This window comes from Tachysurus fulvidraco, chromosome 5 (genome assembly GCF_022655615.1).
Source record: "Tachysurus fulvidraco isolate hzauxx_2018 chromosome 5, HZAU_PFXX_2.0, whole genome shotgun sequence".
NCBI lineage: Eukaryota > Metazoa > Chordata > Actinopteri > Siluriformes > Bagridae > Tachysurus > Tachysurus fulvidraco.
In genome coordinates, this window is record NC_062522.1 from 12,692,600 (window position 1) to 12,715,745 (window position 23,146).

General features: G+C 37.8%; 1 protein-coding gene across 1 annotated transcript in view; it reads right to left on the bottom strand.

Moving 5' to 3' along the window:
* rab6ba (RAB6B, member RAS oncogene family a) overlaps window positions 1-23,146 on the bottom strand; it is a 74,809-nt gene that overhangs the window by 30,146 nt on the left and 21,517 nt on the right. The window contains exon 2 of the mRNA XM_027147256.2: window positions 5,345-5,403. Coding sequence (XP_027003057.1) covers window positions 5,345-5,403 — 59 coding nt within the window. The remainder of the gene's footprint in view (window positions 1-5,344; window positions 5,404-23,146) is intronic.

Sequence of the window (23,146 nt, forward strand, 5' to 3'; positions counted from 1 at the left end):
GTTATCTCACCCAGTTCTTAATTTTTCATTGTGAAAATAGTTATATGATTATGGATAATCTTTTGAACACTTTCCTGCCTCTAACATTTATGGATTATAGATAATCTTTCAGCTGTAGTTTGGGGTGCAATACTGCCAGGACTAGCAGGGAGACACTGTTCGACCTCTAAGCAAGACCTGTAACCCTCAAGTGCTCATATATTTGCTTGGAATGGCTTCTGCTTTAATTTTAATTTACTTTGAATAAAAGTGCCTGCCAACTAAATGGATATAAAGCAAGGAGGGATATAAGATCTGACCAACATCACCTCATCTGATTACTTTATCTGAGTCAGCTCTTAGTTCCTCTTTACTTCTGCATCCTGCACGCAGTCTGACTTTTCAGATGCATGCTCTTCATTTTGGAGTATTTAGGAGTCTTCTTGTCTCTAAACACCTCAACAGTTCTCTCAACTATTTAGACTCTCAACTATTTTTGCTGGCCACCTCTCTTTCTTCCCTTATCTCAGCTCCTCACTGATTTCCTTCTTTGTTTTCGCTACTTATTTCACTCAACATTCTGTCGTCCATTGTTTCTACATTTATCTGGAACAGACATCTGGAACAGAGGTACAACATGAAAAAGTCTCCATATTCCCTTAGCTTACTGAGAGGTAAAGCAATAAAGCCTGTGTCAATGCATGTGTTTTCAGAAAGACAGTTGTGTGAAAGAAATACAGCTACCGCTGTTCACTGCTCACTAATTAACAGCCACTGATCTCTGGAGGCTGAGCAGACAGAGAAGGGCTCACTAAAAGCTACCAGACTGTTACGCCTCACCAAGCCAAGCAGCAGGGAGTATACCCGCATCATAACTCCCGGCTTCAGAAAGACCCTGTTACACACACACACACACACACACACACACACACACACACACACACACACACACACACACACACACACACACACACACACACACAAAATTAAACTAGACACAATTAAACAGCTAGTATATTTATTTTTTCCCTTCATATCAGAATCTCACATCTAACCCAATCAGGCTCATTAAATTATAATTTCCTTCAAAATCACCAGCACTAGCTGACAAATCTCTCATAGGCAAATGCACTGACAATCTCATATGACAAACCAGAATGATACATCTGACAGACAGCCTTGCACCAAGACGTCTTAAGGTCAGTATGCATGTTATTATCTGAGATTATATTAAAAGATGTAGACACATTGGAATCTATTGTTTTAAAGATGTTTGAGTTTTAAAATTCAATGAAACACCCATCTGCCTAATGTTCCATCCTCAGTCACACCTTCAAGACTAGAACACTAGCATTCTTGAGCAAGAGGAGAAATCTTAAAAAAAATACCAGACAATATGATTGAGGAATCTGAACTGCAGTGCTAATGGAGTGTAGTCCATACCAGTTTAACCAAAGATAGCTCTGGATTCACTAAACTCTTCCTACTCAGAGAGAGATGACATCACAAAAACTTTTTCATTCTAACAGATGTAACACCTGACCAGTTTATGCTGCTTGTATCTGAAGTAGAAGTGTGCACATGGACTGGGATCTCACAGGACCAATTAAAAACATGCAGAGTGGGTGGTTTTTACTCTTATGCAGGTGGCAGTGGGCGAACAGATATGAAGGTTGCTAGACAAATAAAAGCCCCATTCATTTACAAGACAGGATACTAGGTGCTTTAGTGTAACATGATTAAATTAGCTTATTTGTGTTTTGTTCTGAATTCCTTTGGGAGTAAAATAAATAAATAAATCACTTGCTACGGCTCTAGAGGGGTGCAACAGAAAAATATTTGCACTGTCATCTGGAGTTCATAAGTTTGAACACTGATGATGATGCCTGACTTTCACTGGCACCAGCTTTCCATGGACCGGAATCCAAGATAGCACAATTGGCTGTGGGCGGGATAGCATCACTTCATCCCTTCAATCAGAAAGACACCAGACAATCATGAGTGTCTGTGAGCTTGTGTATGTATAGCAGATCTCGACTTGTAACCATCGGACACCACAGAAACACGACCACACCATGGATGATCAAAATCTTGGTCTATTCCTTTAACAAAAGTAGCATTGGGAAAAATTAGCATACACATAATGGAAGGCCTACTCTCGCATCCCTCCATTTGCCCAAAACTTAAATAATATAGACCTATGGTGCACCACTAATTACGGCCCCACCTACAACAATTAGTAGAAACCTCTAACAATCATTAAGCAGTGAATGTAAACTTTAGTTAAAAGCAAAAATTACATTTAACAAGTTTTGATGAAGTGTCATTTCCCAATCAACCGACTACATATGCAGAAGAGTTTTCATAAGTCTTGATTTTCTAGATAAAATCTAGAATGAGATTATCCTCATAAAAATGCTTTTATTAGATAATTAAATCTAATCCGATTTAAACAGCCTTTAAAGACACAGGTGAGCAGCATCCTTGTGCCTTTAATGTTTAGACTTATTTGGGCTGTGTGAACTTTTCTGTGATGCAATTTTCACATCAAGAGATTGAGAGATGCAAGCATAAAAAGTAGCTAGGTGACAAGATTTCTGCAGTAGTACAGCTTCAACCTATAATGGATACACAGACACAACAGTTCATATATCAGCACAGCTAAATTTACTCTAAATGAGTGCACTGTTTTAATTGTATTAGACTGAGAAAGCAGACAGTGTAAGAGCATGTCCCTTCATCCCTGAGACAGCAAGCGCTACAACAGTGATCAGCTCTCAAAGTGTTTGTGTAATCTTGTTACAGCATAACGCTTTATTAATACAGCATGTGTCTAAAAGGAGCCGCTTAGGTCATGACACAACCCCATCCTCAGCTACAGGAGGGCGAGCAAGCACTCGAGGGGAGTATGTGTGTGTGTGTGTGTGTGTGTGTGTGTGTGTGTGTGTGTGTGTGTGTGTGTGTGTGTGTGTGTGTGTGTGTGTGTGTGTGTGTGTGTGAAATGGGATGTAATAGTAAGGATTGACAGCGCAAGTGTGGGATGATGAGATTAAGGTTTTAATTTCGTGCAAGACACAATTTTATTCATTTGTGCAGAATATTCCCTTTGATACAGCACTTCGAAAAATCCTATTCATGTATTATTCTAGTGTGGAAAGGATATATAAAATTCAGAATAAAAGGAAATAAATTTAAGGGGAGAAGGGGAAATGGAAATAGTGCAAGAAAATGAAGATAGATAGATAGATAGATAGATAGATAGATAGATAGATAGATAGATAGATAGATAGATAGACAGACAGACAGACAGACAGACAGACAGACAGACAGACAGACAGACAGATAGATAGATAGATAGATAGATAGATAGATAGATAGATAGATAGATAGATAGATAGATAGATAGATAGAGGGTTATAGATAGAGGGTTGTAGTCAGGAGAATGAGCTTCTGAATGCCATATAGCTATACAGGATTCTGAGATGTCTGTGAACTTTCATGTTTAAATCTTCTTTTACCCTCCATTCTCTCTCTCTCTCTCTCTCTCTCTCTCTCTCTCTCTCTCTCTCTCTCTCTCTCTCTCTCACACACACACACACACACACACACACACACACACTCGGAAACACACACACGCATGTATCTCAATGTATCCAAGCTCCATTCTCTTCCCTATGAAAGTGCCTTGCAGGTTTAATTTGAAAATATGAACCTCAGTTACCTCAAGAGATTTAAAACAACCTGTGCTTTCTTCCTCCTACCCTACACTAAGAAAACAATAACTGCTAGAGCTGAATGGTCTGCATGCCACATGCATATTTACTGGCAACATATCCAGTTGGTCACGTAATTATGTGTGTGTGTGTGTGTGTGGTAGCTCAGATGTCATGCTCATACTTATGTCCATTTTAAGACACTTGCACTGCTTGATATTATAGTACATAGTTACAGAAGATAAATTGTTTATTTTCATTATTTATGTAGATGTATATCGCTTCTGACATGCACGTTAAGGATAAATTCTTAAGTAAAGATTTAGATCCGGATTTCTGTAAAGATGTCCAATGTTAAAACTGTTAAACAAATAAAACTGTACTGTATTGATGTCACTGTGTCACTTAAATCATTTAATTCTCCGAAATCAAACAAAAATGACAAAAAAGCTGTTTATACAACTGAGCAGTTTGCCTTAATCAGAGGTCCAGAAGTGTTGGCTTGTTGGTCCTGGGATACAAAACAATAGTCCAATGCCCTAACCACTGAGCTACCACTTTCCACAATCACTCAGTCTATATAATACACGTGTGGAAGAAAACTGTAAGCAGTTAGTAATGGCCATGGTTTTATAATGGGAGGTTTAAGACGCACATACGGATGTGATGGTCAGGTGTCCACATATTTATGGCTACACAGTGTATAATGTTTTATCTACTTTTAGAAACCACAATTATATCTCCTCAATCTATAAACCTTTATAACCCTTAATTAACCTTTTTACTTGCCTAGGCTTTGTGCAGACATCATCTGAGATAGATAAGAAGTCTTTTCTTTAAATAGCCTTTTCTCTTTTTTTCCTCTCTATTTTAACCACACGTCAATCACTTCCCAGCAGCCAGCTCTCCCCATTATATGACCGTAACCAACCATGAAGCTAAAGACTAACACATGCTATGTGTCAGACACGTTGCTCAGTGTAGCATCACAGAGCAACATGTAACCAAGTCAGAGGAAAGCATTATCAACCCCTTGTACATACAGTAGCGTAAAGATGTCCAAGAACGACCAATGCTGTGATAACCAGGGACAAAGTATGACCGCTCCCTCTTCCCTCCTCCCACTGAGCACTTTACTTTCCTGACCCCTGAGGAAGACTATGGCAACATCGGGGTTTGAACCCTATATGAATATCCCAACAAGAGCAATAGTATATATTTAATTAAAAAAAAAAGTGCCTCCAGCTCTAAGCGACACAGTTGGTTATTACTTATAAGCGTAACAGTACGTGGAGAATCACTTTTGATATCAACATCTATATTAAATTGTAATATAGTCTCGCTTTTATATACACATATTGTACTTTTTATACAGTTTCAAGCCAAATAACAAGTAAAAAAAATTACAAAAGAATGAATCGACCTTCTAAACAGTCTCATTCAGAATGTCTAAATTTTGTGAAGGCAGAAGATGGCTGAGGTCTGTTCCCTGGTTCTGTAATCGGTTGTCACTTCACTACTCCTCCTACATGAGTGACTTCTGTGTTGAATATTTAGAGTGTGACAGTCCTTTGACTCTGTACTGTGGGTTAGTAATGAAGGAAGATGAACCGAAGCGGCTGACAGGATGACGGCGGAATAAAGCTTCCTACCTGATATGTGTTGTCGAAGCTGTCATACATGAACCGTGTGATCAGAGACGTCTTTCCAACTGCAAGAGAACAAAGAGGGGAGAAGCGTTAAAATGGCAGGCATTCAGAAACAGACAGGCACACTGAGGCATTTTGGGACGGCTGAGGACTCGGTCTGAATTGATTCGATGGCGGTGTGGAACAGAGTGTCATGAATCATACGACTGCCAAGGGACCTAATTAATGATTGCAAGGATGACCAGAGGACTGAAGATGATGCCAACGAGCATACAATACAGTAATTATAATGATGACCAGTGCAACATCATTGTTTAGGCACAAACTGAGGCAGAAATAACAATCAAAAAGGATTAACACTAAGGAAAGAAAATATTTAATCAGCAAATAGCCTGTCACACTGTGACAGACTAAAGAAAATATTTATAAATTTATCATTTCATTTCTGTAATATTCATATATTAAAAGATAACCAGGCTATAAGGATGTCACATTGCTAGAGTTCCATCAATGACATCTTTAAAAACAGCTAGATGGGTGAAGAGGATGCTGAGCATTTCCTTTACATTTCCTTTACATTTCCTTTACATTTTAAAGAAAATGAGAACAAATAAAAGCTGCCCGTCTTACTGCTAACTTGTACACCTGAAATACTCTTATAATAGTATTATAAACAAATTATTGAAGAAATATTTGACCTTGCTGTAACCTTGACCCTGTTTAGATCAGTTCCAAAATCATATCAATTCATGTCTGCTTTAATTGAAATGAACAAATATATATCCGTCTTAATTCCTGCAAACATTCAGCCACTCGTTCGTATACAACAAACCACTCCATCTTGAGATATCACGCTACAGAGAATTTCAGATAGCTTCACAGACCGGCGCACAGACAAACAGAAAAAATAATCCTTTCATCACATAGTGGCTGAAGCAGAAAAAGATGAAGTGCAATGTGAAATTAGCAGCGTACTAACTACTGGCCTTATGCCTTGTGAGCCGCATTCAGAGTCAGACACTTAGTCCAAACAATATGTCATTAAACAAGCGGGAAATTCTGATCTGTGCTCAGCGGGTGCTTAAACGTCCCATTCACATTATTCAAATGAACATTCATTCAAATCAATTGCATAGCAGGGAAAGAGCTCTTGTAAATACAGCCTGGAAAGCTTAGATGTTGAAAAAACTCTGCCTCCTGTGGTGGCAAAGTGTAGCATACATGCCTCCATAACCACAAGATCATGGTATGGATCATGAAATGGCTATTATACTGTTATATTTCCCAACCCTTAATTCTTGTGATACAGAACTGACTGGTAAAGCAAACAAGAACACACATGCACGCATACACACACACATACAGGTAGTTTGTTCAGTGCATCAGAAGAACGGGCCGAACGCTGTATTTCTCGGGACTAAAAGAACTTCACAGTGTGTTAGCGATGCCATGCAGCTGCAGGTCACAAGTCATTTAAATGCTAATTTGTCCTAAGACACATAGATCTGACTCTGTTTCACAGCACACATGATTGAAGCCAGGGTTCATCTAAAGCTTTTCAGTAAACACAGAAGTATGATTTTAGTTTTGCCATGCTGCTCTTTCAAACAGAGCATGACTATTGATCTTGTGTGGAGTGCATGCGCCTGTGTGTGTGTGTGTGTGTGTGTTTTCTCAGGGTGTGGTGCTCACAGTGGGGAGATAATGGCTTACCAGAAGAGCAGTCATGCAGAAGATGCTGAGAGGAAAGCAATGGGAAAATCCTTAAAGATCGCTTACATTAAATATGAGCAACTCTCTGAGCATGTTCAAGGCACTTAGACATCTGATTTTTTCACCCCCGCTCACTTTTTAAAAAAAATAATAAACCGGAAAAAATCGAAAGCAAGATGGTTGAGTTTTCTGTTGAATAAAACTCAATTTATACTAAAATCCTTTTAAGGCAGGTGGGACAGTCATGCTTCATAACAATAAAAAGTCCTGACAATATCGCCGCCCCAGCCTTCTCTCTAAGGGCCGTCTTCACGGAGTCTGGATACACAAAGAGCTCATACTGTGCTACTGATGGATAGTACAGCAGCAGGCACCTAATTTTAGTCCTGTTAAATATTTAATACCGTGTCATTTAGTGAGGTAGGAGGGCACATGACATTTTTTCAGTTAATCACCCATACTAGACAGGAAAGGGATGGCCCAATTCAGTGGGTAACATTTCCTCTGATAGATTGTGTGTTTGCAAAATCATGTTCCAGCCTCCCTCCAAGCTTTGCCATTAGCAGAACAGTGCCAGATAATGGCTTATAAAATCTGTGAGAAAACAAGGTGGGGAGGACTTAAGTAATTCTTTGAAAATAAGTAAACAAATACCACAGAGTAGGAGTTGGAGTAATAAATGCTATGAAATATGATCCAGACACCATTATTTTCCATTGTGTTTTTGCCAAAAGCGATAACGTTAACTTGTTATATAAATATCATTTTACTTCACTATGACTACCACGATGTCCATCTAGGACCTGCTTGAAACAACAGCGTACGATTATATAAGCTTTTGTGATTAGCTTCATCAGTGAAGCCCACGGAACATATGCATGCAGTTCCATCTCTCACCACAAGGGGCATCAGAATACTCTTTAGGTGCCAGTATATCCATTAATTCATCCTCCATAAGGTAACAGAGTTCATGCTCAAGCTTTCTCACTGACTGTGATGCAGTGAAGTACAGAGGAGCTCAAATGTGTCGTTTGCTAGCGCTTCACTGAGACAGAAAAGCAGCTTGTGAGATTCTCTCCTGAGACACTCCTTCTAGATCAAACAACACTCTCCAAGTGAGCTCATTTTTCTGTCAAAAACGAACTACATGTACCTTAAAGCTTCACTGCATCTGTGATTTAGGAAATTATTCTTTCCGAAATAGAATTTGCTCAGTGAGAAAAAAAATGAGACTCAGTGCTGATTGAATTTATAATAACGTATAAATTCCAAACAAAGGGTTTTCTTGCATGGATATTAACTAATAAAAAGCATGGTTTACTGGTTTAGGGTAAACTGGTTTATTTTGCTAGAAAATACGTAACTCGGTTATTGTGGTTCTTGTTGTTTATCTAGTTCTTGTTGTTTGTCTAGTTCTTGTTGTTTGTCTAGTTGTTTGTCTTATTACAGACAAAACTTTCTGGTCAGCTATATTTAGATATTTAGTCATAGGGAGTAGTAGCCATTTTGTTCTCTGTTCTGTGGTGACATTAATGGTGTACATTTACAAAATTGAAGGAAAGAAATAGGACAGGAAAATAACGATTTGGCCTAAAGGCTGCAATATGAAAGGGGTTGTGGTAAACAGAAACACAAAAGCAATTTTGGCTTGAAAATAACCGTACAGCATGCTGTGCTACTCCACCTGTATCAGCACTGTAGCTGATGGCCAACGGAAATAGCACCTGAGTGCAAAGAGGGACAAAAGCTATTAGCAGAATTGTACTCCTTGATCAGACCAGTGCCTTCTTTTCTATCTTTGTCCTTATGGCACAATCATTTCCAAAACAGTCATTCAATCAATCAACCATTAAATAGATAAATAAATAAGAATATGATCTTTATAAGAGGACTGAATTTAAATGTGGTGTTTATGAATCTCAAGCTCAGACCCTAGGACAATCAGATGATGTGTCCAGGTTATCAGTTTTTTGTACACAGTTTATATAGTGGTAAAGATTGTCAACTACAGTATGTACTGTAGCAAAAGGGACCTAGAGGAACGTTGTTTTCTTTCACTGTGTACTGCATCAGCTATATATGGTCAAAATGACAATAAAAGCTTCTTGAAACAAGAAATCACACTATCAAATTAAATTTGCTATTATTGATCACACATTTGTAAATTAAAGACTAAGAATCGTCTGCTCCTCAAGAATTTAAATACTCACTTATTTACAAGATTGTATAAATGCACTTAGCTAGTAAACCATCTTGTAATAATTAGAGGTTTAATTACATTAACTACCATTTTCCATCCTAGTTAGTTAGCATTCTTGTCAAACTGTATATTATAGCTCTTATTGAAACTTATATCATAATATCTAGAGATTATTGTTATATCTACAGATTATGTCCCATTTAATTACTGTTTTTTTCTCAGTCCAAAGTGTGAGCAGAGCACTTGTGACATGGATGTCTGTCAGCTGTGTGTATCACCTCAAAAATGAGCCCACAGCACTGTTAATTAAAAGAGATTATCCAAAGTGCACTTATCAGTCTGACTAATTATCTTCATTTGGGCCCTCTTTTTGTTCCTGTATCTGTTGGGATCTCATTTAACGCAGTAATTGAAGATTATGCTAATGAACATGTTCGTATTTATCGATATCTGTGCATGTTTGGAAACAGAGGGTCACACTGAGTCTCTCACTGAGCTTAAACATGTTTGCATTTGAGAATCTGCACTACACTTGATTCCAGTAAAGAAATTAGAGACATTCAAAAGGAAGGCGCAGAAAACTGTATGAGCATCGCCGAACACAGGGGAACTCTCAGATGTATCCATGGAGACAGTTACTGTACCTTGTTCTCATCTCTCTGTGCTGTCGCTGTTTTATTTTTCTGCAGAGCTCAGCCAACGTTGTACTATGGACTGTAAAACCAGTATACACAGGAGCCAAAGGAATGAAATAAGGCTTGGAGAACAATTAGAGGACCATTATTCCAAGAGGCTCTTCAGTCGGCAGTTAAGGGTATCAAGGCAATGGACGCTTTCTGGAGAGAAGGGGCGGTGTGGAAGTGATGAAGCACCTCTACCTCTCCATCTTACACCACTGTCATTCTGTCACTGAGTACCAGGAAGGGTTCAATCTTAAAGTGGCAGCTGGTGAAAGGAAGTACTCTGTAGCTTTGCACATACGTGTCTAATTCCTTACTCTAGCTGTTTCATGCATTTCAGTACTATGTTTTACATGCCCTTCATCACTCAGAAGTGTGCATCACACAGGACGCCACTGGCTGTCACGGCAGATGGGATAAGAAAGTAACAAGGAGTAGCGTGTGGTTTAACTGGGACTCTCATTCCACTTTTTTCCTCATAAGTTTGTTAACCATCATGTATAGGTAGAACAGTTTGATAGATTAAAAACAATATTTTGCTAACTTTATTAGCTCCTTTCAAACAAGGTTACATCCATCCTTTTCTACACCGCTTATTCTACCAGGTTTGTGGGGAACCTGGAGCAAATACCAGGAGAACCAAGGCACAAGGCATTGCACACCCTGGACAGGATGTCAGTATATTGTAGGGCACAATCACACACACCACAGACAATTGTGGAGCTCATCCTACAATGCATGACTGGGGGAGAAAACCAAAGGACAAAGAGGAAAAACCCCTGAGGCACAGTGAGAACATGTAAACTCTACATAGACACAGTGTAGCAGCGAATCAAACCAACTATCCTGGAGGTTTGAGGCAAGCATGCTAACTACCTAGCCACCACACTCCTCGCAACCAAGGTTTTGGTTTGATATTATTTTTAGAACCAGAACTATTTGTCCAAGCATAAGAAATTATTTAATGAAGATGCTAAACCACCTCAGAAAGTGCAATAGATAAGAGTGTAAACTTTGAAATTTGAAAAGTATTAACATCTTTTTAAATAAGTAGCATACTGTTGTTTCTTAGACATATATACAGGCATTACTACTGATAAATGATAAAATTTGTAGCAGCTATGTAACCACCTTGGTTCAAGCTTTGTCCAACTTCCAGCACCAAAAAACAAACCACCTGCACACGTGGTTAAACTCTTCCTCTGATTTTGTACAACTAGGTAAAAAGTGAACTGGTGTGATTTGCAGAAGCTATGATAACATGTATCACCGTGACATACCAGAGCCGGTCCAACGTAGAAGATACATGATAGGACCAAAAGACCTGAGCATCACACCCATATGTGCGTCTGTTGCCACAACGTGGAAAGCACACAGTTGTCTACAATGACTTTGTATGCTGTAGCATTACAATTTCTCTTCATTAGAGCTAAGGAGTCTAAACATGTTTCAGCATGACAAAGACCCTTCTCTAAGGTCTATGAAGACATGGTGTGCCAAGTTTGATGTTGAAGAACTTCAAGTGGTCTGCGCAGAGCTCCGACTTCAACCCCGACGGAACACCTTTGGGATGAATCGAATGCTGACTGTGCCTCAGGCCACTTCACAGTGCATCAGTAATGCTTTTGTGGCTGAATGAACCCAAATCCCCACAGACACTCTCTAAAATCTACTGGAAAGAGAATGGTGGTATTTATAACAGCAAAAAGGTAGCAAATCTGTAATGGGATGTTCAACATATGGGTGTGATGGTCAGGTGTCCGCAAACATTTAGCTACATCAAACTGATGTGCTTTACATTTCACTGGTGTTAACGGATGTAGAAACTGTATTAATGCAGGATACATGTGGCATTGACACAATAACAGTGGCATTTTTGTATCTCTCTAGTGCTTCGATTATTCATACCTGTTTTGCATTCATATATAAACTCAAAGAGGGCATAGTTTTTATAGAATTTTTGTGTGTGTGTGGATTTCTTGAGTCATAGTTTGGCAGAGAATTTTGCTGAAACTTGCAATACTCCTCAAAATCTGTCAAGAGCTGTTCCTATTTTTCCATATCTGAATTTATATTAATTTAGGATGCATCTGTTAAAGGTGAATAATGGTTCTGTATTCATTTACAGCTCTTGGGGATACACAGGATATGTATGGTAGCTTTTTTGTATTATAATACTGCATTCCCAGTTAAAAGCAAGTATAATCCTGGCCATAAAAAACTCTTTCTTTCTTTTTTGCGCTGCAGCATTATTCACTCAGACCTCCAAAGGCTCATCTAATGAACTTCACTTTGGGTGATGAAGTTACGAAGCAGTGGACAGGCACCAGGAATTAAACCAAGTCAACAAGGGATCCCGATTTGCTGTCATGTGTATGATTATTTGCTGACTTCTCAGTATGTTTAATAGCGGTAACCTACTTTACTGCAGTTAGAAAAAAAAAACTTTTTAGAGTCAAGTGCTCCAAGCTTGATTCTGTATTGCTACTGAAGCAGTGTGAATTTGTGGTCTTGGGCTGCACATAGGACCACACCACATAATGAACACACAAGACCATCCAAGCAGTGAATGTCCCATTTGTTCAGTATGTCTGAGGTGGAACTCGAAGAGCCCTGAATCCAGTTAGAGACTGGCTGAATGACCGGCTATATCATCTGTTACCCTAGAAAAATGGAACGAAAAGTGTGATAGTATCTGGAAGTGTGACCCAGTTAGGAGAAAGCTATTTCCCTGAGAGAGTGAAGGCCATTGAAAATCAATGTTTCTGAACCTGAAGATAGATAGCTTCCTTTTACTGCCTTAGCAAACACCTGTGCAAGGGTCGGGACCATAAAGCAGACTCTAAACTAACAGACGTTACATTAAAAGACCTCAAGAGTGACATGAATTAACACCCACCCCAGGTGGAAAATTGTGTCATTGTCTCGAGTGCCATAAAGCCACACAGTTATAATAGAGCTCATGGTGACTCCAGCAGACACAGCATGGGAATGAGTTTTCTGTATTCAGAAAGTGTGCCACATGTCACATGAGACCAAAATCACAATCAAACCTCTTGGTGATATACACAGTGCAGGACAGAACAATGTTACAAAATGGAGACGAAATGAACCTGTGATTATTAATGATCATTAAACAATAACAACTTTAATCACCATTTACAAATATGGATTGTCAAAGTGTGCCAGGTGTCAGGCTTTCAAATAGCTCGGTTAGTATTTTGTGTTTATCTAGTTTTTGTAAGACAAAAGGTTAATTTTTATACAAAAGCACAAAAGTGTCGATGGCATCAGCACTGTAACTTTTCGACAATTACCTCCCTGCTCATTTATATGTCAAGTATTTAAATATGATCTTGATGGGAAACTGTGCTTTTTCTTCAGCTAGTCGGTTATTAGCTCATGTAAAAACAATGTGCTTAAAAGTGTTTTCTGAAACCTCCTTAATCTCTTCTGTTTTGTGAGAAGGGAGCATGATAAAGCTTTTTTTTTTTCATTAAATTCTAATCAACATTATAACACAAATAGTTTCTGATAAAAAAAATTAATGGCCCTGTGCTATATGATAGCTATTTGAAACAACACACTGTATCGTTACACCCCTATCTGTTTCATTAACAAATCTGGAGCAAAGCCACTGAGGCATTAAAGCTTTGAGGCTTTGAATAAATTGTATACTAGGGGCTTAATGGTTGAGGAAGAATTAAGAAGCAAACCAATAGGCAAAGAAATGGCTTGAAAATCATTACAAAATATTCTGTCAGTGAAAATATTGAGAATATAATTGAATTTTAATGCATCCTTGTATTAATTAATCAAACTTTCAGTGTGTGTGATCCCTATTAAGATTAACAGCTGGTCTAGATGAAAAGAAATAAGAATCACCATTAAATGTGATAAAAAAAATTTCCTTGTCTCTGGTAATTTTGTGCTTATAATGAACATCTTTGAAAACTGGATCATTCTCATATCTGTGTTATAAATTCTGATCAGCTCAGGGATGTTGTCCAAAATGCCTGTACTTAAATGTATGTACGTAATGCTCATACAGCTCTTAAAAAAAACGGAGAGTGTGTTTTATCTCTCTAATCCTAAACAATGGATCAGAAATGAAGGAATATTTGAAGTTAAAGTGCATGCAGTCCTCTTTGCAAAATGCTTTACATGACGCTACTACATGTAAGATGTAGAGCCATTTCTACCGTAGCAGAACCCTAGTGTTCCATTGCGAAAATTTCCATTTTCCGAGTTTTCAATCAGCATGAACCACTGATTTATTTTATCCCTACAAGTCTGTTATAAGATTGGTTAAGACACTGTTGAGTTTCTGTAGAGTATTATGTATCATACTCTGTCATAGTGGTGAGCAGTGTGATGAGAAATGGGAGAGGCTTGAACCCCGTACTCTACTTTTTTGATAGTGAAATCCTGTATCTAGCTGCCACAAGGAAAATTATGCCATTCTGCGGTGTGTCACAATTACATCACAATTAAATGCAGTGCTGAACACCACCAAAACAGGCAGAAATTCCATTTTTATTAATACATTTGAATGCATTTATTTAGTCATCATGAATAACTGCAAAGTGAATTTTGTTTGTGAATTTTCTTGGCCAAATGTGTGGTAATGCAAAAAAAAAAAAAAAAAGAAACCCTTATAAGGCTCCTAACCAGAGGCCCAAATAAATAGACTCAGTAGACTCAGGTGTGGTTTCTGCTTGGTTGGAAGAAACCTGCACCCACGACGCTTCTTTCCAGATAAAATTGGACAGCAGGGGTGTGGGTGCAGGTTTTTATTCCAACCAAGCAGAAACCACAACTGAGTCTACTGAAAGCCAAAAGCAACTGATTAACAGGTGTGGCCTCTGCTTGACTGGAATAAAAACCTGCACTGGCGCTGTGTGAATAAGACTGGACACCCTTGATGTAAATAATTAACAGATATAGTTAGGCAGAAATGTAGTATACAACTTTAGATAAGTAGCAATTTATATTTGCACTGTCTGGTGTCTGCATTGTCGACATTAAAAATGTATTTAAGATTTTTACTTGTCACGTACACAGTTATATACAGCATGCAACTTGCATTAGAATGAAAACCCTACCTACTCCACCTAGACTGTACAATTAAATAAAAATGAATGAATAGAATAAGACAGGGGGCACGGTGGCTTAGTGGTTAGCATGTTCGCCTCACACCTCCAGTGTTGGGGTTCGATTCCCGCCTCCGCCTTGTGTGTGTGGAGTTAACATGTTCTCCCCGTGCCTCGGGGGTTTCCTCCCCCTGTCCAAAGACATGCATGGTAGGTTGATTGGCATCTCTGGGAAATTGTCCCTAGTGTGTGATTGTGTGAGTGAATGAGAGTGTGTGTGTCCTGCGATGGGTTGGCACTCTGTCCAGGGTGTATCCTGCCTTGATGCCCGATGACACCTGAGCTAGGCACAGGCTTCCTGTGACCCGAGAAGTTCGGATAAGTGGTATAAAATGAGTGAGAGTGAATACAATTAGAAGAAACAAGAAAAGGAAATAGAATGTGATGTGTAACATGTTACCTGCAGGTAACATGCTAAAAAAATATGTATTAGTTAAGTTAATTAGTAAGCCAAAGGCTAAAAGGATGAAATAGACATATATCTGTTGTTCTCGGACGGCTGAGGTCATTGTAAATGAGAACTGGTTCTCAACTCACCTGGTTAAATAAAGAAAGAAAAAAGAAATCAGCTTTTAAAACAACAATGCCTTAAAATAGCTGAAAATTTCTGGTACATTTTAATTTATTAATGCTAGAAATAAACAATCATGTTGAGAATTTGTTAATTATTAAAATATTTTTTTAGGTATGCTGGCCTGTGCACAGAGTTTGGTTTGCATAGGCTTTATTCAGCCTAAGCCCTATATAATTATTTTTTATTATTTTGTAAATTTTGGGCCAGTTTGTATACACATATGGCACCAATATGGCTGGGCTACTGCAGTGCTGCTTCTATTCATATCTATAACGCTCATATCTCTGGATAAGGGTATCTTCCAAATGCTAGAAATGTAAATGTCTGTAACAACTAGTTCATTCTGAGTAGTGTATTTTTATCCAGTTACATGACTAATTTATCTTCCTGGTACTTGTGGATGCTTTTGTTTGTGTAGTAAACATTACAGATTTACATTAAGCTGCATTAACACAATAAACGTTGGTGTCTCTAAGTGCAGTCACATGTTCCAGTGTGATCGCATGAAACCTGGAAATGTTTCTGAATGTCCACTGAGTGTGTATTTTATAATCCCCACAAAAAAACATTGATGGCCTGAAGTACAATGCATTTTCACTCGCTTTTCACTTGCATAATTAAGGTCCATTGTGGCCAAAAATATGGATGCATAAAACTGATGCACACAGAGTCTAAACACACAGTTTAAGCACCTTGAACTCAACGACTTTTCTCCCTTACAGAGCACATTTGCATTTGACTGAGGATCTGGCAAAAAAGTGCCAAGTCAACACAAAAAGAGGCCGGAAGTGCAGCTACATATTACAGTGTTTGCAATGTACTAAACTTTGGGCAACTGCTGGCAGCCAATTTTTATGACATTGGCACTGCAAAAGTTCCAAATGTTATATGCGGAAACTAATGGAATAAGGTTTAATTTCATATTTACACAAAGTGTATTCTGTATGCACACAGAATCTTTGCATACAAAAAATGTAGCATCATTAACAATGCCCTCCTCACTGTTTGCTGGTTCATTATTTAATAAACGCATCATTAGTTAAGATAAATAATACATTATCTGCATTACAGACTTTGCTTTTCTTTACTGCTGATGTTTCTAATAGCTCTGTGATTGACCATTTCCACAACACTGGCATTTATTCCAGATACAGTACATTCTAAGAGCATTTTACAGTTGCATCAATCTTCATCCTGATGTAGTGTACATACATATTGCCTTATTAGGGAAGAAAAGACTGTAACAAAAGATGGACTGGAAATACTTCCAGTCATGTAAAAAAAATAAAATAAAATATTTATTATATATATATATATATATATATATATATATATATATATATATATATATATATATATATATAACACATATAAGGTATTTCATGTTAAATTGTAATAAATGTAAAAAAAATCATTACTATATATATATATATATATATATATATATATATATACACTGTATATATATATATATATATATATATACACTGTATATATATATATATATATATATATATATATATATATATATAGTAATGATTTTTTTTTAAATTTATTACAATTTAACATGAAATACCCTATATGTGTATGTAACATGTTATGTTATGTTATGATGTCCTTTTGACTGCATTGATTTCTGCTGTAAGACATATTCTTAATTTCCTCTCTTGCTAATTCTTCCACTAAGCAGCAAAAGCTGTGAAAGACTGTTTCATCTTGACATTTGGGTAAATCAATATCTACTTTTTTCTTCCCCAGAGTCTGGCATGTATCGATCACCATTAACCTCGAATTAAGGTGGAGAAGGACACTGAGCTCTCTCAGCCACTGGGAACAACAATGGTTTTGAGGAATTCAGCCCCCACAAGCAGCATTACTTTTAAAGCTGTAGTGTGGGTCAGATTCACCATGAACGTAGTTCAATTTTATATGTGTAGCACTTTTAATAATTGACATTGTTACAAAGGAGCTTTACAAAAATATGTACATTCAGGATTTAAATTGATAAATGTATACCAGAGGTGATTGTGGCACGGAAAAACTCCCTGAGACCGCATGAAGAAGAAACCTTAAGAGGAACTAGACTCAAAAGGCAACACATCCTCATCTGAGTGACACTTGACAGTATGTTTAAAAAAAAATTCCTTCGATAACTGTGTAGAATATAATCAAAATTTTCTTTGAGTGCAATACTTTTTCAAGGAAATTGCCATGTAACCACCACACTACCAGTATTCATTCATTCATTCATTCATTCATTCATTCATTCATTCATATATTTATTTATATTATGTACAAGAACAAGAAGAAATGCTAAATAAAAGTAGTACTACAAGGATAATAACAAATAAGTTCATGAAGTATTTATCAAGTTTTACAGGTCCTCGAACTCAGCTCACTCATTTCATAATTAACTTTTCTATCTAATGCAACTGAGTAAGTTAAGAAAGAAAATTGAAAGAAAATGTGTGTTTATGTCAGGTAGTCATTGTAAATGAGAACTGGTTCTCAACTGACTCACCTGGTTAAATAAAGAAAGAGAAAAGAAATTAAAACAACAATAAAACAACAATGCCTTAAAATAGCTGAAAATTTCAATGACAAGTCAATGACAGGATGCTGTTCTGTATTAGTATTTCATTTAAATGCACATATTATTTTCTGGCAAATTTTAATTTACTAATGCTAGAAATAATTATTAAAATATTTTTAGGTATGCTGGCCTGTGCACAGAGTTTGGTCTGCATAGGCTTTATACAGCCTAAGCTCTATATAATTTTTTTTTTCTCTTTTGGGCCAGTTTGTATACACAGTATGGCTGGGCTACTGCAGTGCTGCTTCTATTCATATCTGTAACGCTCATATCTCGGGATAAGGGTATCTTCCAAATGCTAGAAATGTAAATGTAAATGTAAATGTCTGTAACAACTAGTTCATTCTGAGTAGTGTATTTTTATCCACTTACATTAATTTATCTTCCTGGTATTTGTGGATGCTTTTGTTTGTGTAGTAAACATTACAGCTTTACATTAAGCTGCATTAACACAACAAACGTTGGTATCTCTAAGTGCAGTCACATACCATGTTGTTTTGGTCTAATATGTGCACGACTGAATAGTACAGGTGCATCTGTATTTGTGTTCATGTCCCATCATTCCAGCCTAGCTGCAGATGATGTAACCATGACCAATGCCAGGTTTTGTTCATTTTTCTGGTCACAAGCTTCAACATCTTGAAGGTTTGCAATCTGACTGCCTTTTCAGCATTGCTGTGTATACAAACTTCCACAGTGTTTTTCAGGGTTAGAAATAAACTTTTTATTACTGTCTGGAGTTTTATTTCATATTTTTGGCCATTTATTTCTCACCATATAAAACACAAACACAGAACTCTTTGTATTGTTATGTGTATTCATTTTCATTGCAGGTTTATTGGTTAAAGATACACTTAATTACCCCTGTTAATTTCCGATCCGATTCCGACAGAACGTTTATACACAGTGTGGTTTCAGAGGAAAATATAATAACTGGAAGTGTCCTCTTCCTGTAAAAGACAGCATGTAACAGTCCCTAGGAAAAAAACATTACCGGTCTGTGAATATTAGGGAATAGTAATATTGCAACATTACGTTTTCTCATCTCTACAATCCCACTATCTGGTAACAGGCAGAAGAGGATGTGTTCCCTTTCAAGTCTGGTTCCTCAAGGAGTTTCTCCTCACAACTGTCACCGTTGGGGAACTCAGCCTGTATCCAGAATTCTGTAAAGCTGCTTTGTGACAATGACTTTTGTTAAATACACAAATATTTTGTTTAATTATACAATATTTTATAGTGTTACACCATTAAAATAAAATAAAATGAAGTCTCAGTGTTATTATGCACCCCAATTTCCATTACATAGTCATGTCATTTGCATATGGAAATAAAACTACCACATCGCTGCTTTAGTTAAAGTTGGGCATTGCCACAGTGAACTGGCATGTAATTTTCTGTGAAATTTTGGCATTTTTAGTGTAATTTAATCCCCTGCTGCAACACTTTGGCATAAAGGCCAAAAAACAACTGGTAATTTGCTTAAGCAACAACGTAGCATGAGCTAATTGCTTTAATCCATAGTCTATAGGGACCTACTTAATTTTGTATTTTGTATTGCAGAAATATTAAGAATGTACCTAAAACTAATCTTATCAGCTGTAATTGTCTGATCTTCCTGGCAAGACCTTGTACAGGCCTTAAGAATACACAAAGAAAACTATTTGAGAAAGGAACAGCCGGTATTGCCTACAATGCCCCTGGTTTGTGTTCGAATCACTTGGCCCATGGGAGGTCACTGGCAAACAATCAATTATGCAGAAAAATCATAGACAGCTTAATAAACAGGGACGATGGGCTGAGTCTGGCAGTCCATCAGTTAATAGGCCTCTCCTTTAATTATGGCCATCCCCTATCAGGCTGTTCAAAGGAACTACAGAGGGAGTCTAATCGTCATGAGGGCCAATTACGGCTGAAAAGGGAACATCTGCTGCCCATGAAAAGCCACCCGTGAGCATGTTAACCTGCCGAGCTCCTAGACACTAGCTTAGACTGACTAGACTGAACCCAGATGCAAAAAACAGTGAGCACTCGTCTGCCAGACGTGAAGCTACAGACACTTCGAATGTGTATGTGTACTCTGAAAAAAGATAAACAAATATATAAAATGTTATGATTTTGAGGTGGAAGGTAGTCTGGATCTAATGATATTCAAATACGAGTTTACAGCACAGACTGACTCGCTCTAATTAAAGTCTGTTTGTTGAAAAACAAGGAAAAGGTCACTTGTTTATGCTGTTTTCTTTTTTACTGTCTAGGCTTGGTTCTTCTTAGCCTAGATGACTTGAATATTAGCAACCCACATATTGTTTGCTTTGAATAAAATGTGTCTTGCAGGACATGGAGGCACTCAAGTAGAAAAAATGTGTATAAATAAAGCCACTGGGCTATAAACCACGTTTGTAACTATTCATGAGCCAGTAAAAGGATTATGGCGAATGATTCACACGCTGAGTAAATTCAGGAGAGACATTTTCACTGTGCAGAGCTTTGTTTATTGATTTATCTAGAAAGAACACTCTTTTTGAATATTCTAAGCAATATGCGCTTACTAACAAAAGATACTCAGTGTCTCATTGTAGAGTTTACTCCACCAACAAGCTGTTTATTAAAAAAACTCTTCTTTGAATTGTTTAAGGATTTCTAGTTTTTACTGAAGATTCGGCCACCCGAATAGACTACATCAAACAAGAAACAAACAAACAAATAAATTAATTAACAAGCATGGGCTCTTAACACTTTGGAAAACCAGAGACACTAGTAACTGTAAATTAATTCAGAGGCTCCTACCAGAACAACCAACTACTTAAATATCAGTGTACAATATTTTGAATATTTGCATCCAAAGAGCTTTTTAATTCCTGAAAGTTCCACCAAGAGACCACACCATGTCCCGGTTAAAAACTTCCATAAGCAGAGGAACAGAAAAACTTTTACCCTTTCATCAGGACCACATTACAGTCATCCTTGGCCGAGAGTCCATCCATTTGTTAATCCACCTGATTTCTGTACCACTTATCCTACATAGGATTGCAAGGAACCTTGAGCCGATTCCAGGGGACTCAAGGCACAGGGCATGGGACACCTTGGATCGGAAGCCAAGCATCACAGGGCACAATCACACACCCATTAACACACTATGGACACTTTAGAGATGCCAGTCAGCCTACAGCACATGTCTTTGGACCAGAGGAGGAAACCAGAGAACCTGGAGGAAACCACTGACCAAAGGGATGAACATACTTTTCACGAACACAGAGCGTTGCCGGAAATCAAACATCCAACCACAGAGGTGCTATCAGGGTGGTTGGTATAACATTACTCACCCTCCTCTGTGAATTAGAGTGACACTAGGCAATCACGAGTAGCTGTGAGCTCATGTATGTGGAAGACGGTACATAGCGCTTTCCTCCAAGTGTGTTTTGTTGGGGTTGGCAGGGTTGGCTTTGGGTGTCTCGGTAGACACATGTTTGCATAACCATCCCAGGTTCATGAATGTCATTTGATAAAGGTAAGTGGTTAGGATTGTGGCAAGATCAAATAAGGAGAAAATCTGTGTAGGAAGCCCAAACATGACTACATATTTCACAGAACTCGGTACTAAATACAAACCCCCACTATATCCTAATTGTATCTTTTACTTAAAAATCTTCCAGACATAGTCTTCAACTTTGTTAAGGCAAGAGGAATAAACTGACAGTCAGTGGATAAAGATATTTTAGCACACTGATGTTGAGATAGACATATCCCTAAACAGCATCCTTTACCTAACCATGTGAATTCAGAGTGTCAAGCGTATTGATTGATAGAGCTTTGAGAGGCTCCACTGTACATCTCACGGCTGTCTCTCTCTACTCAGATAGATGCATTTCCTCATTAGAGCCTAAGCTCATCCCCCCACGACTGGTGATTTAAGAGAAAGGAACCTTTTAGTGAGCTAATGCTGACGCACAGCCTCAGCATGAAAGTGGAGTACATGGTGCGCTGACATTGGTAAGAACAGCCACAATACCTTCTAGGATTTGTTTGTATGACATTGAACTCAACAAATATTATCTGCAACCATATAATAATAATGTTATAATAATGGGAATAATAATACTTACTTCATTTTCAATGACTACAAGCATAAAAATGGGCACTTTTTTGAATCATATGTTTTCGTCCACTCTTTTTACCACAGCAAAATCAACACCTCTCCCTGTGGAACAGAATGGCACCAGCTCATCCCTGTGGGCTTCGTCATCAAGCAAAATCCTGAGACAACAAACCAATCCGAAGCCTTGGCCACTCCCTGGCACTGCTTCCCACTCGCAAAGAAGAAGATAAAAATAAACGAGGGTAGGGCAGGCATCTTGGCCCTGGCTCCCACACAAGCTTGGTGACACAGGGAGGAAATTCAGGGAGGGACAGAGCTATAATATGTAAGAGAGATATCAGCACTGTTTTATATTTCTCTAGGAATGTCAGGACAAATCTAGTAGCATGTAGCCTAGAAAAGCTGAAAAGCAAATAAACCCGGCTGAAATTTCCTTTTAAATCTAAACTGTAATGACACCCAACCCTAAGAACTGTACAGAATCCCTCTCATGTCTAACATCCCTCTCAGTGCAAATTACAACATATTCTTAACGTTGCATTATTTAAACAGCCAAAAGATCTCGAATGATATTCCTTCAAACAAAATTCATGATATAAAATATGGAGATAGCTCCAATTTTGCTTTATTTACAAAACTACATAGTTTAAAAAATCACGATTCAAAAACAGCACAAGCCAACAAGGTAATTACACTTGAAAAAACAACAACAACTGACTATTCAACACAGAGGGTCGCAAGACAGTGGATTTGTGCATGAGACACACTGGCACACTATGGAAATTTAGAGGAA